At 39.0% G+C, this 15977-nt stretch overlaps 1 protein-coding gene across 1 annotated transcript in view; it reads right to left on the reverse strand.

Moving 5' to 3' along the window:
* SH2D4B (SH2 domain containing 4B) overlaps positions 1-15977 on the reverse strand; it is a 199162-nt gene that overhangs the window by 111752 nt on the left and 71433 nt on the right. Inside the window, exon 4 of the mRNA XM_069067317.1 lies at positions 5498-5645. Within this exon, the coding sequence (XP_068923418.1) occupies positions 5498-5645 (148 nt within the window). The remainder of the gene's footprint in view (positions 1-5497; positions 5646-15977) is intronic.

Genomic DNA, 15977 nt, shown 5'->3' on the forward strand with positions numbered 1-15977 from the left:
CTGTGATTTAATTGACAATAGTCAGTCAATAAATACGTAAGTGCACTTATTATGTTCAGGCACTGTGCTAAGAACTAGAGATACAGGGGCGGTCAGGTGGCTCAGCGAGTAAGAGCACCGGCTCCAGTGTCCGGACGACCTGGAGATCGAATCCCGGGCTCAGACACTCAGCACCACACCCAGAAATAACTGGCCGTGTAACCTTGAGCAAGTTACTTAATCTCAATTGCTTAAAAAAAAAAGAACTAGGGATACAAAGGAAAGCCAAAGATCAGTAAGATCCTGGTCTTAAGAGTGACATGTAAACAACCATATACCAACTAATGATATACAAAATAAAGTGGGGGCAATCAACAGAAGGGAGGCATTAGCATCAAGAGGAATTGGAAAAGGCTTCTTACGTAAGGGAAAATTTCAGTTGGGACTTGAAGGAAGCCAGAACGCAAAGATGAAAAGGGAAAAAAATCCAAGTATAGGTTTTCTTGGTGAGGAAAAAGGCCCACCCCTTCATGGGAGATGGGGTGAAAGAAGAGGTAATTGTGAAAGGCATCTGAGTAACATGAGATTAGCAGGAGGGAGAAATGGGGCTCTGCACATATGGCCATATTTTCTTCAGTGAAATATGGAGCAAGGTTCTCAGATGAGAGGCAAAGGAGAAGGGAACCATCGGAGAGATGAAAAGGCTTGAGAAAGTTATTGTGGTTGAGTTGGATAGCAAGTCAGTGTGTTGTGATTTTTCTTTCTCTATAATTTATCATCTTAGAGAGCTGCCTAGGATAATGCGAGGTTAAGTAACTTGCCCTGAGTTGCACAGTCAATAAGGTCAGAGGTATGACTTGAACCTAGGTCTTCCTAACTCAAAAGCCAAATATCTATCCATTGTGTCATGTTGCCTCTTTACAGAAAGTATAATTCATCTCCATTATATAGATAAGGAAACTGAGGCCCAAAGTGGTTGCAATTTCTCAGGTCCACACAGCTAATAAGTATCAGAGCCAGAATTCAGACCCAAAACTCCTAATGTCTAGTCCATCGTTCTTTCTATGTTCTATGCTCTATGCTGCCTTCAGTCACATTGATGGTGTGAGGAGTATTTTGTAGTATAATATTGGACAGTGACTGGAAAGGATTGGTAAGAATACATACTTTTATTGGAAAAAGTTCTGTCCATAGCCTTCAAGAGAGAATAGAATGGACCACATGTGTCTAGCTCCTACTCTGCCACTTCTTCAGTAAAGTCTGTTTTCCCTAAGGATCCATGATGGGTAAAGGCCATCTTGGGTTCTTAAAGCCCAATGGAGGACATGCTCTCACAGATCCTATCTAACTAGAAAGGCTTCAGGTATGGGCCACCAACATATTGTATGGCCATAATCCTATGACTAGCATAGCTAATTCTAATGGAATTTATTGAATCCCATCAACAAATAGATGACCACAAAAGTAGTTACTAAAATCACCTACTGATTTGTAGAGGGGTTGCATCTGCATTACTAGAGGGTCTACTCATCCTAATGAAATCATGGCTCTTCAGAGTTGAAACAAAATATCTCCTATGAGAAAGAAAATCCCATTTTTCATGTTTAATTCACAACTTCATTATAGTTGAGGCATGGGGCTTTGTAACAGCAAGCTACTTCACCATCTAGTTGCCCCTAATGCATTTATTAGGCACTTATGTGCCAGGTACCATACTAAGCACTAGGGACACAAAAAAGTGAGAAAGAGTAGTGTCTGGTCTTAAGGAGTTCACAGCCTAACAGGGGAGATAACATGCAAACAACTATATAAAAAGAAGACATATACAGGATAAATTGGCAATAACCTCAGCACTAACATTAAGGTCAACATGGAAAGGGACTTTAACAGAGAACTGAAGCCAGAAGGCAGAGGTGAAAATGTACAGAGTTGGGAGGTAGAGTATCAGGTTCAAGAAACAGCAAGGTTATCAGTGTCACTGGACGGCAGAGTACTTGGGAGAGAGTAAGTCTTACAGTAAAGAAAATTGGAAAGGTAGGGAGGAACTGGGTTATGAAGGGCTTTGAATGTCAGGAAAGGATATTATATTTGATCCTGGAAGTAATAGGGAACCAGTTTAATGAATAAGAGAGTGGAAGGATCAGATCTGCACTTTAGGAAGATCAATTTGACAGCTTAATGGAAGGCAGACTGTCATGACAAGAGATGTAAGACAGGGAGACCAACCAGAATTCTATTGCAATAGGGCAAGAATGAAGTAAAGAGGGCCTGAGCCAGAGTGATGCCAGTATTAGAGGACGTAAGGGATCGCAAACAAAATATGCTATGAAGGTAGACACGACAGGACTTGGTAATTGCTTGTATTTAATAGCACTAACAAGAGTTCTGGGTCCTCCAAACTGACAGCCATAGGATCAAAGTCTTAGAATTGTAAGAGACTTTGAGGTCATCTAGTTGAACCATCTAATTTTGAGGACACTGAAACCCAGAGAAGTTAAAATGATTTGCTTAAGATCATCCAAGCAATAAGTTTCAAAGTCATGATTTGAACCTAGGTTCCTCTTACTTCAACTCACCATTCTTTCCTCTGCACCATTCAGACAAGCTTTCCCTACCTCTCACTATTCCCCATACTCCAATATTAATTACATTCTGGGTCCTCCATTTCCCAATTCAACCACCCATCCCTTTAGTGTGGCTGATTTTCACTAGATGTTAGGAGAACAACAATCTGATTAGACTAATTTACCCCTCAATTTATTTACCTTTTTAAAAGATGGTGCTCATTAACTGAAATGAAGCCCTTCCCCCTTTCCAATAGCCAGCTAGCCGTGCCCAGGGATCGGTCTCTAGGATCAGACTCCTTAAATATTTCTAACTTTTGGAGTTTCTTTTCTTCTTCCACTTCTGAATCCACTTCTTCTCTTGTGGTTCTCATGGCAGCAAGAACTCTAGCACTGAATGGTGGTGGTAGGAGAATAGCCATTTGCAAGTCATAGATTGACTGTACAATAAAATGCAGCTAGCCTAAAATGATATTGAGTAGGATTGAATCTTTCCTTGATGATTCAGGACTTTGAACGTCAGGACTTTGTCATGCCTGAGGACCATCAATATGAATATCAATTACTAGCAAAAAAATCTGTTTAAGTTTTCATCTATTTCTAGATAAATGGGAGTTAATACTACTAATTTTATTGGCTGTGTCACTATGGATATCGTAAGAATATTTTACGTTAATTAGCATTTTATATTAATAATAGAATATGAATGTTTAGAAATTCTTAAGGCAAGAGAATTATTTTACACTACTATTTACTATAGAAAGATAGGGAATCATCATTTGGCCACTATCTTAGACAGAAGAGAGGTACCATTCATAAGAAATGAATTTAGTCCTAAAGAAAAACAAAGGAATGGACTGTGACCTTTGGAGACCCTTTCCTACGAAATGATTTCTTGATTTCAAATACTTTTTTTTAATAGAGAAATTTTTGCCAACCTTATTCTCAGCAGGTTCCTTATGGATACTAATAGAAACAATTTTTGAAACAAAAGGCATACTCTCCCTGAGACTTATTATTCCTCTTTCAATCTCTTCCTGCCAGAATGTTCTGAGTGTAGCTCCAGGCTCACTTGACCTATCTCAGCCTCAATGTCCTCATCTGAAAATGGGCATAATAATAGCACCTATTTCACAGTGCTGTTGTGAAGGTCATCTATTGTAAACCTTAAAATACTGTATAAATGTTAGCTAGTAGGAATTTTTTTCTCTCCCCAACAAGTCTTAAAGTCATACTGAGAAATGCCATTGCTCTGAAACTTATAATTATGACCCTGGGAAAAGCTATGCCTTGTTTCCCTCATCTTTAAAGGGGCTACTACTTGACCTATTACTTCACAAGGTTCTTGTAAGAAAAGTGCTTTCTAAGCCTGAAAGAGTAATAGAAATACGTGCTATTGTTAACAATGAGAATGACCAAAATTGTTCTTTCAAAAGCTAACACTAGAGATTTTTCCTTAGTGCCCTCACTGTTTTCTCTCCAGTAGTAAGAGCCCATTGAGAAGGAAAAAAGAATATTGCACTCAGGAGATGAGCAAAAACCATGATATTTCCTCCCCACTCCCAGTCTTTTGACTTTTCAGACGTAATTTGTTCTGAAAGAAAATCCAGACTCTGAATCTGCTATCCAATTCTGATGGGAAAAAAATTTAAGAAAAAAAAATCTTTCTTTATACTTGTTCCAGAGAATTCTGGTTGTTTCATGATTGCTGCCTTGCTAACTAACACATTGTCACCATGATATAGATAGCAGATATATGATTTTAAGTGATTACACCAGGCCATTTTCTCTAGAGGGAAATACTGGAAGGGGAGAAGAAACATAGAGACAGAAATAGTTAAAATCTTTGTGTAAATCTAAGAGTACATATCCTTGCACCAAAGGAATTCTACCAACCCTTACATTTCATGTTCTCTGACCTATTCATGATTGATCAAGTCAAATCAACAAGCATTTATTAAGAAAGTACTATGTGCCGGGCATTATGCCAAATCCTAAGGACACAAAGAAAGCCAAAAACAGTCCTACCTTCAAGGAGTTCAAAATCCAATGGGGATCAGGAGGAACGGAAAAGTGAAGAGACAGCATGTAAACAATTATGCATAAACATTATATATAATATATATTACATATATAATGTTTATGCATAATATATATTGTATATATAGGATAAATTGGACATTATCTCAGAGGGAAGGTACTTGCAGCAAGAAAAATCAGGAAAGATGTCTTGCAGAAAATAGAATTTTAGCTGCGATTTGAAGGAAACCAGGAAAAGGCAGGAGGCGGGAGCAAAAACAGAGGGGTAAACTCCAAGCATGGGAGACTGAGAGTGACAATACATGAAGTTGGGAGATGGGGTGTCTTATGTGAAGAACACAAAGGAAACCAGAGGCACTGGATGTGTTAGCTGACTGGACAGGTGGGAAGAGGCCAGGTTAGGAAGGATTTCAAAAGCCAAACAGGATCATTTTTTTTCAGTGGTTACTTGGTTGCTTGCTTAAGCTAGTTTGGAACCTTTAGAAAAGGCTCAAGCTCTGATGTCTATTTTAAAATAAGACACACAGCCACTTATAGTTTATTCTACTCTAAAGTCACTCTGTGGTCTGGATACAGCTGACTGCCTGTTCTATTGTCATATGGGAGCCTTAATTTTCCAGGGCCAGCCCAGGGCCCAAGAGTGCTGCCAAGGTAAGGAAAAGGGCATGCCTCTTTAGACCCCTTCCGTAGGTGAGTTTCATCAGTAGTTTCTATGCTATTTGCAAACCCTGGAGCTATATTCAAGGTGGCAATGACTATGTCTCTGTTCATGGAGATTCAGAACCAGACTACCAAAGTTAAGGAATATTAAAAATGGAGACACTGATGAAGTCATCCTATAGAACTAAGGAGTTGTCAGTCTCAAATCCCTTCTCTGCTTTCATAGCCAAACTTCAAATGTTAAGTCTACTCACGCTGTTCTTCCCATTCACGATCCTCCTTTTCACTGGCTTGGCTCTGCTGCTGGGCTTGCTTCAAGGTCCAATATAACTCTTTGGCTCTCCGCTCTTCCTGAAGGCGAATCTGCATTTCTCCCCTTTTCCTCTCCTCTTCTTCTTTTCTCTAAAATAGGACATATTGACAAGGATGTCAGACACTTTACTAGGGAGAGGAAAAGGGAGTCTATGGGAAGGGGAGGAGGGTAAAGCCTCCATAACGTGGACTCTGAGGGCCAAGGCATTTTGTCAAAACACCTGCATAACCCATGTCTGGGCTCCCATTGGCTACAAATCAGCAATGTTCCCAGAAACAAATTCAGCCTGACGAGCTATTCGGCCAGGAAGCCTTATGGAAAGAATATGATTTGTATCTGTGAACATCTCCCCAGTACTAAATTGTTCCGGTACAAAATGCTAACAGAAGCAAAACAACAGATTTATTTCCTTTTCAGTGGCCCTCACAAGATATGATTTAGTTGCTAAAATTTTTTAGAATATAGATTTATCTTCCAATTCAAAGACACACTTTCTAAACAACTAAAAATGGATCCAAGCAATCTAATCAAGTCAAGTGCTTCTCTTTGGAGGTAACATACCCACCATATCCCTTTCAGTGGGTTATGACAATCCAATTCTCTGCAGTCTCTTCCCCAGGAGTGACTTCGCTGCTTCAGATTGTACGTTGGATTGTATCCCTGCCCCCAGCAGCACATGAAAAATTACATTATTTAACAGTAAGCAAAAGAATGGGGCTTTTGCTCACTGATTTTCTTTAATCACCAGGAATAAGACTGCATCACAGAAGTCCAGAAGGCCAGGAGAAAACCTATGGGGGGATGCTCTCATACTTTGGAAACACCTCCAAACATAAAAATATACCAAGGCCTTTGTTGATTTATGGCATGTCCATAATGGAGGCAAACTCTTACACAAGATGAAGGCTGTGGTCTGGATCCCAATCTCTATTCTTCAGACACAAGCAACTTCTGGATAAAGATTAAAAACCCTTTAAGTAGCATTTAAAAATAATGCCTCATCAATAAGAAAGTTACATTAGTATTTCAGTTAAAGTAGTATTGTATCTACATTAATCCCTCATTAGGCTACTCCCAGTAATGCTCTGATAATGAATCCATTATGAGTTATTAGAAGTAGATAAATGGTACACGTCACTATTGACATAGATACTCTCATTTATTTTTTTATGTATCTATATGGTGAAATAAATTTCATTTAACGGAGAAATATGTAGTAAAGAATGTACAGTTTCTGAAGCAAGCATACTTTGGTATAAATTAATGAGTTTCTGAAGCAAATATGGCATGCTAGAAAGACCCAAGGGCTTGAAGTCAGAAGAACTGGATTCTAATCCCAATTCTGCTACTTATGACCTGTGTGACCTTAAACAAGTGACTTACCTCTCAGGGTCCTAGGGTCCTCAGTGTGATGCAGTGGAAATACCTCTAGATATGGAATTAAAGGATTTGGATTCAAATCCCAGCCTTGTCACCTACATGTCCTTGGTCAAATCACCTAACTTTTACAATCGTCATCAATAAAGAGAAATTATTGGAGTTAATGGCCCCTGAGGTCCCTCCCAATTTTAAATCTATGACTAGATGAGTTCTAAGGTTCCTCCCAGCTATAACATTCCTTAATTCTGATTATCAGTCTCTTTCCACTTAAAAATAGCTATTTAGATACATTAGGAAACAGTCGTGCAAGGCCCAGCTCAAGTCTCAGCTCCTCCATAAAACCTTCTCTGACCACCCTGACCCTCACTGATTGCTCAATTAAATTCAACAAGCATTTATTGAATGACTACTATATGCAGAGTGCTATGGTAGGAATAAGGCATACAAAGACAAGAAGAGAAATCCTTCCTACAATGAAAGAGCCTACATTCCACCTAGGGGGAAAGTGACTTTAAAAGTCATAGATGAGGGTTTTAGGGAACATTATCTTGTGGGTTTCATGATAAGGCTGTAAGGCAGGTACTCCAGTGTCCATTTCACAAAAGAGGAAACCAGTTTAGAGAGCTAACGCAATTTACCTATGGTCACAGAGTATAAGTAACAGAGAAGGGATGTGAACCCAAGTCTTTCTGACTTTGAATTCAAACATTACCCACTATGCCATACTTCCTCACTCCCTCCCCTTCAATGTACAGTGCCATTTATACAATTCATTAGGCACCTGCTTTGGGATATCTATTGTACTATGGTCTCATCTCTTGGATATGTGTTCTTATTCAACATTGTGTGTGGGCTCATGTTTGTGTGTCTGATTTCTCCAAAAAGATCACAAGCCCCTTGAGAGCAGGGACTGTTTTATATTTCCTCATGCCCCCTGAAGTACCTTACAGCCCACTGAGATTTAGAAACTGTTTAATAAATATTTATTGAATTAATTGTAAATTTAATTAACTCAAAAGCAAAACATTCAATTACCAATATCCTCAGGTTTCTGATGAATGCATGATTCAGATATGAGCAGTTCCCAACAGACTGGTCTGACCTATACAGGATTGTGAACGTAGGAAAAGACAAGGGAAAGAAGGCATGAAAGTGCCTTGGGAGCCCACCAAATGTTATCCATTGGAATCGAGACATTTCTCATGCTCTCCTCTGTCTCTGGCAACTTTGTCTAATACACTTGTCTTTTTTCTACAAAAATTCCAGAACCTAAAAGGAGTCATTACAGAAATCTTGGAAAGAAGGAATATGAGAGCCTTATGCTGGCATGTGTGTGTGTATAATATGTGTTACCAATCTACTTTACTTTGGAAACTGACCATTCTCAGTTGAATATTAAAAAAAAAAAAAAGATTTTTCTCCAATTCAGACCTCATAACTTAAACCTCACAGGCTCCAATTGGCATTCTTAGCTCTGTTTAAATTACACTTTTCTGCAACTTGGTGCTGCTCCTTAGAATTCATATCCTGGTACAGAGGGGCGGAGAGAAGATGAATTTTGGAGGCAAAGATGGAGGGGAAGGTTGACTTATTATTATTGTGGTGATATAACTAAGATTTTCAACCAGACATGCCCCACTTTTTATCAGACCTCCTTGAGAGTTATCTCATCTCCATATACCTAATGGATCCCCTTAGGAATCCAGTACTTCCTTCACAGCACTCAGCTTCTTAATAATTGACCTGTTTTGTTGTTAAGTCTAAGAATTATTTTACATACTTAATGAGGAAGGGCTAGTTACCAAATGACTCCAAGACGGTTTTCTGAAAGGCTCTTTAAAGTACATAAGGTGCAAACATTATTCTCAGCAAGTGTTGATTGATGATGATAAAGGCCTCCCAATGATTTTGTTCAAGGTTGAGAAAAGATCAAGCCAAGTCTTGATACTACCCCAATGACCCATCACTAAAGAGAAGGCCCTCATTCAAACTTTGGCCCAGCACCAAGTACAGTAGGTGAAAGAAATTAATTTAGAACGACTTCAGCTGTTGTGCCAGTAGGCAGTAAAACATCTTGTATTCTATTTAAAGGATCTGTAGTAATCCAGTCAATAATCATTCATTAAATGCCTATAATGTGCCCTGAATTGTGCTACCATGGATGGAAACCTGCTACCTCCAGGCTATATGAGGCCTTCTCCCCTTAATAAAAGAATTTGTTCTGTAAAATCTGGACTCGGTCAAAAGGCTGCACCCTAGGACCTAGAAGACCACATGTGGCCTCGAGGCCTCAGGTTCCCCACCCCTGGATGGAACATACTAGACCCTAGGAATGGAATAGGGACTGTATCTCTAATTACATTGGTATAAGGAACTCCCTCTAGGTTAGCATCTTCTCAGCAACTTACTTATTCTGTTGTGTGCAGAGGCACACTGAAGAAACTCTCTACTGCCCAAGCCATTAAGAAGTAATTGGGAAATGTTTAACAAAATAAATGAAAATTATATTTTTCTTGCTGTCATTTTTTAATTGTGTCCAATTCTGTGACCCCCATTTGAGATTTTCTTGGCAAAGATACTGGAATGGTTTGCCATTTCCTTCTCCAGCTTATTTTACAGATGAGGAAACTGAGGTAAATAGGGTTAAGTGATTGGCCCGGGTCACACAACTAATAAGTATCTGAGACCAAATTTGAACTCATAAAGGTGAGTCTTCCTGACTCTAGGCCCAGCACTCTACCCACTGAGCCATCTAGCTAACACCCCCTTTTTCCCCCCTCCCCCACCCAAATTTAGTACAATACAGATAATGTTAAAGTGTGGTTTTCAGTCAGTGTACAGCCCACCAGTATTGGTTTCTATTTGAGTTTCACACCCCAACTAGAACACTGAGAGGTTGGGTGACTTCCCATTCACCCCACCCCCACCCCTCTCTTAGAGGCAGTACTTGAACCCAGGTTTACTTGGCTTTAAGACTGACTCTCTGTGCCCTGTATCATGTTGTCTCTGGGTATACAAAGACAAAAATGAAATGGTTCCTGACCTCAGGGAGCTTATGTTCTACCAGAGGAAACAAACTATGCATTCATAACACAAAATATATAGAAGGTGAATACAGAATAGTTTCAGGGGCCCTAGTACCTGGGGAATCATGGGAGTGGTTACCCTTAAACTGAGCCTCGAAGGGATCTAGGAATTCTAAGAGGCAGAAGTGAGAAGTGCGGGAGGCATGTATGTATTCCAGACATGAGAGACAGGCAGTGCAAAAGCACACAGAGCAGAGATGGGACATGACTTACAAGGGGCAGCCAGTGAACATTTCTGACTGGTATGTGGAATATATTCAGAGGGTATGTGTAAGAGGCCTAGAAAGAGAGAATGGAGATAGACTGAGAAAAGCTGTATTTGCCAGGAGAATGTAACCTTCTAAGAACAAGAACTATGCCACTTTAATCTTGAATTACAGTGTACAGTACAGTGCTAAGTACCGTGCCTGACTCATAATGGCTACTTGATTTTTAAATTTTTATTTATTTAATTTATGGAATAAGGCAACTATTTCCATAACATAGTATAATAAAAACAAGATAATTGCTCGTGGAACTGCAAAACTACTGTGTATAACTTGCTATTCCTTTTAAATATATAATAAAGTTATCGTGTAACTTTTTTTTCTTTTTTTCTTCCCTCCTCTACCCTTGAAATGGCTAGCATTAGACACAAATATGTCTGTGTGTATATGTACATATATATGTATATAATGCAAAATCATTCTATACATACTTTTAAAAGTCTTGAATTGATCAGGTTGGTATTTCTCCACTGATAAGGACTGCAGCCTTTCCATAACTTGGTAGACCATCATTCTAAGTTGCTGTGGCTTACAAATTCATCACCCTTTAGCCAGAGGGGTATTGAACCTCTCTGAAATTATTCTCAAGGAATAGAAAAACAATGAGGATGGGTTCAAGCTAGAAATTTTCTAACTTGGTCAGACATTCTACAGTATAATATGTGGGCCATAAACCTGGTTTGGGAGATACACACACACACATATACATATATATCCTATTTATATACTTTATATATGCTATTTATATTTATTTATCATATCTATTTATATATAATTCTAATCCTATGTATTTTATGCACTTAAAAACATTATTCCAATGATGGGTCCATGGGCTTTACCAGTCTGCCAAAAGTCTCCATGACAAAAAAAGGCCAAGATCCCTTAATGTAGACCTTGTGCTTTCCTGGCCCTTTAAAGAGCCCAGGATCACATCTACACCTATTTGTTCAAAAAGACTTCAGCAGTTTCTCAAGAGCAGAGTGGAACTAGCCCTATGGTCTTCTTCAGAGTTTTTCCTCATGAGTCAGAACAAGATATGGTTTCAGTCCTGCTCTCTGGACCAGCTGTGGACATTTGTCCAGTCTGCAGCCTCTCCCATTGTTTCCACCTCTTGACCTAGGAATTTGCCTTGGTTTGTAAAAAAAGGAAGTACAGAGTCAGAATGTCCAACAAAATCAGTTTTGTTGCAGGACTAACAGCTGCCCTTGCTTATCCTTTAGCTCATGATTCCAATCCATGATCCAGGTAGGATGATTCCACTGATACCTACCCTAAGAACAGTCTATATCTGCTAATGACTTCTTGCTATGTTCTTAGGTTCTACAAATGTGATCTGATGACCCAACAGAGAAGGGAAGTTTTCCCAATCTGATTTTCCTGCATCCAATACATCTAGAAGAGAAAGATCTAGCAATTCTTGACAATTGTTAACTTGTGAAATTATCTCCTTTATACTATTATAAGTATAAGGGAAGCATGTATAGAGTACATACCCAAGTGTCAAATTCTTTAAAAGAATTGCATTCTCTCACCTTGCACTCTCTCCTTGCATCCCCTGAGAGCTTATGTATGAGTTGGATGTTGATCTGAAATAAAGCTGGAAAGTTAGGTTAGAACCAAACAGCAAAGGGCTTTTGAATGCCATGCTAAAGAGTGTGTACTTTACCCTAGAGGTAATAGGGAGCCACTGAAGATTCTTGAGCAAGAAAGTGACATACAGAGAGAAAGGACTTATAATTTAGAAAGATTCCTTAAAGCAAACATGGGAAGATATCAAAACATTCTATTTCTCCCAACATTCAGCACATATCACATTTTTCAGACAAAAATTTTCCTGGATCTCAAATGAGACATGTCACACCCTATCTGCCAGGACTTTCCACTGCTTTGTACTTCAAAATGGTCTTTTCTGTACCTTTTGCTTTCCTAATGCATGTTGGTGTAGAAGAGTGGGTTTTGTTACAAGAGCCTATAAAATAGACCTTCTGAGGGGCAGAATCAATGCACTGGGGAGATAGGAAGACCACAAGCAAGATGCAACATGATCTTACCACTAAGTTGTGATGGAGGATCAAAAGAAAGACTGGAAAAACTTTGTCATTGGCCATAGTTAAAGATGAAGATCATTACTTAAAGTGAATTGTCATTTTCTAGACAGAGTGTTGTCAGGGCAGCTAGGTGATGCAGTGGATAAATTGCCAGGTCTGAAGTCAGGAAGACTCTCATTGAGGTCAAATCTGGCCTCAGACACTAACTGTGTAACCCTAGGCAAGTCACTTAATTTTGTTTTTCTCAGTTTCCTCAACTGAAAAAAAAATGAGCTGAAGAAGAAAGTGGCAAACCCTTCCAGCATCTCTACCAAGAAAACCCCAAATGAAGAGTCAGACACAACTGAAAAAAGCTGAACAAAAGATTAGAGAAAAAGTTTGTTTATTTTGAAATTTTTCTCATTGAGAGAAAGGGAAATTCTGTGGGATGCCTCAATTATTCAGAGGACTTCCTCAAGGCTGTTTCTCACACTCAAAAATGGTGAATGTGCTGGAGTACATGTAAAAGATAAAGGTTGAAAAAAAGTTTAAAAGTTAAAGGATGGTTACTGTGCCCTGGGCTGAGCTATCCTTACTTATGAGAAAGCATCAACTCACCTATCTAATGGCCCCAGATCATTCTTCATATCTCATTTAATCATCCACCAAGAAACTCAAGCCTTACCTGGACTTCTTGCCATCTACTGCATGATATACTCTCTTCCCTCCAACACCATAATTACCCTTCCACTTTCTATCCCTTGCTCTTAGAATGGTAATCCAATCTGCTTATCCAATCCAATACTGTCATTGCTATTGGAAAAGTGCATGACAATCTGCTTTATTAATCTTCTAGCAAGCCCTCTGACTCTCCAGAGCAAAATCATCTTTCCTGGTTATCATTCCCATATATAGGCTATCTTCCCATCATCACCATCACCATCATCACCATCATCACCATTCTCACCATCATCATAATCACCTTTATATTGAGCTTTAATGTTTGCAATGTGTTTTAAATATATTATCTCATGTGATCCTAACAACAACCCTGTGAGGTAGTTACCATTATTGTCCTCAATTTCCAGATGAGGGTACTAAGGGAGGTTAAGTGATTTGTCCAGAGTCACACAGCTAGTAAATGCCTGTGTCAACTCCTATCTCACTTTTGTATTTGTCTCTCCAGCACCTACCTAATGCCTGGCATAGAGTAGATGCTTAAGAAACATTCCTTCATTCACTCATTTTATTTTGAGAAATCCAAAAGAATCTGAATAAACTCATTATAGGGGTGGCTAGGTGGCACAGTGAATAGAACACCAGTCCTGGAGTCAGGAGGACCTGAGTTCAAATCCGACTTCAGACACTTAACATGAAAACTAGCCATGTGACCTTGGGCAAGTCACTTAACCCCAATTGCCCTCCAAAAAGCAAAATAAATAAACTCATTATAACAGAAGAAATCCAACTAGCCAAGTACTTGAGACAGAATATGTCCAAGCAATGTGATAAGGATAGAAAGGAAGTATATGCAGTATTGTTGTCTAAATAAATTTCCTTAACTTAGCCAATCAATATTATTACAACTATAATTGTTTTGCCCAAGCAAGAGGGAGGTCATCAAGGAACAATTATTATTATTCCTATAAACATGATTATCAATTACAGCATTAGTGATAGCATTCACTAAAAATGTCACTTTTCTCATTTCTACTAATAATTGTTTTTAAAATACAAAAATCTTAGCTTAAATGAAATGTTCAATTTAATTGGTCTATTCCATTTCCAGGAAAATCCTGAAAAGATGAAGAATTGGATACCTTTTCCACATGGGTCCAGAAGACCTCGCTGGGCCCAGGGCAGCTCTCTTGGCAACTCAGCTAATCTAATCTGTCTCATCCTCATAACTCCTCAGTCATTTCACAACATACATGACCGATGTAGGTCATGCATCTGCCTACTGCCAATGGAAAATATCATTGAGCTGGAGGTGACTCCCCCACAGACAGTAGGGACCTGGGCTCCTGATGTCTCCATAATAATGAGAGAAGGCCAAAGTAGGAAGAGACAACAGGGAGGGTGGTTCATGTGCTTAGTTGTACAAACTTGGAGTCACCAGACCTGAGGCTAGTTGTCTCAGTACCAAACAGTTACCGCAATTATAGCTACATTTTAAACACATCAGACTAAAAATGATCACCCAAGGTGCATTATTTAGCACTTTAAGAGAGAAAAAAATGCCTAATTCTCAATATTGCCAGGTCTTTTATTTGTGATTAAAACCAGACATTAGAGCAAACTACAATGACATCGATGAGAGATGAGGAACAAGGAAAAAAGGTGAGTTCAACTTTAATGTATCAGAGCGGTATACATAGCTCCTGAAAGCAATAATGATCACAATCTTTTTTTTTTTTAAGCAACCAGGGTTAAGTAACTTGCTCAAGGTTACATGGCCAGTTATTTCTGGGTGTGGTGCTAAGTATCTGAGCCCGGATTTGATCCCCAGGTCATCCCAACACTGGAACCAGTGCTCTTACTCGCTGAGCCACCTGGCCACCCCTAATGATCACAATCTTGATGATAATAGTTATAATTGTCAGATAACTGGTGTAGTGCTGAACTTGGGATCAGGAAGGTCTGAGTTCAAATTCTGCTTCAAACATTTATTAGTTATGTAACCCTGGGCAAGTGACTTGGAAATGTCAAGTCCCAAGGAAACTTTCTGTTTCCTAATCAGTGCAATGGGGAATAATATTAGTACCTTTCTCCCAGGTAGGTCCTCATTTGTTCTCAGGATTAAATTAAATAACATACTGTAGTAGCAAGCACCCCAGGGTGGCTGCCAACACAGGTTCTTGGATCTGCTTTGATATAGGAAAGCAACTCAAAATGGGTTAACAAGCTTACTTTAATCAGTCAAATATGTATCACTTACCTAGTTCAGGGGAAAAAGGTCAGCACCCCGCACTTCAGAATATACAGACAGAATTATCAAGACAGAGAAACAGATCAAGTAGACAGTTTTCCAAAGTGTCCAACCATTATATCCATAGCAAATCAAGATCTGGGTTTCAAAGCCGGGGAGCCCTGGACAACGGCTTCCCAGAGTTTCATCTGATCAAATCACAGAACACTTCTCAAAGTGAGCCCCAAAACAAAGCTACACATCAGGGCTTATATAGCTTTCTCCTGGCTCAGAGAATGTAACAACCTTATTGACTCACTGGCCAATCAAGAAGTATCTACTGAAAAACAAGCCTCCCACCCCAGGCTCCAGGTGCACTTTAGCCTAGGGGCAGGGAAGATCTTTAAAATTTACATTCCCATTACACATACATAAAGTGCTTTATAGTTCAAATTGCTATAAAATGCTAGTTATTATTATTATTACATTTCACTATCTGTGAAATAGGGTAGAATCCAATCCAAGAAACTTTCATTTTTCTCTTTGTAACCCCAGTACTTTACACTGGTCCTAACAAATATCACACTTAACAAATTTGATTAATTGATTAATTAAAACAAAGCAGATAGACCAAATTATTTTTAAGATCACTTCCAGTTCCAGGGGTCTATGCTTCCCAATGAGTAAATATCTCACCAGATTTCAAGTTATAGTAGCTTATGAAGAAAGATGGTAAAATGGTCCTATTCTGGCC

This window comes from Petaurus breviceps, unplaced genomic scaffold (assembly GCF_028583685.1).
Source record: "Petaurus breviceps papuanus isolate PSGF00001 unplaced genomic scaffold, PetGlider_PUasm1.0 90740, whole genome shotgun sequence".
Lineage (NCBI taxonomy): Eukaryota > Metazoa > Chordata > Mammalia > Diprotodontia > Petauridae > Petaurus > Petaurus breviceps.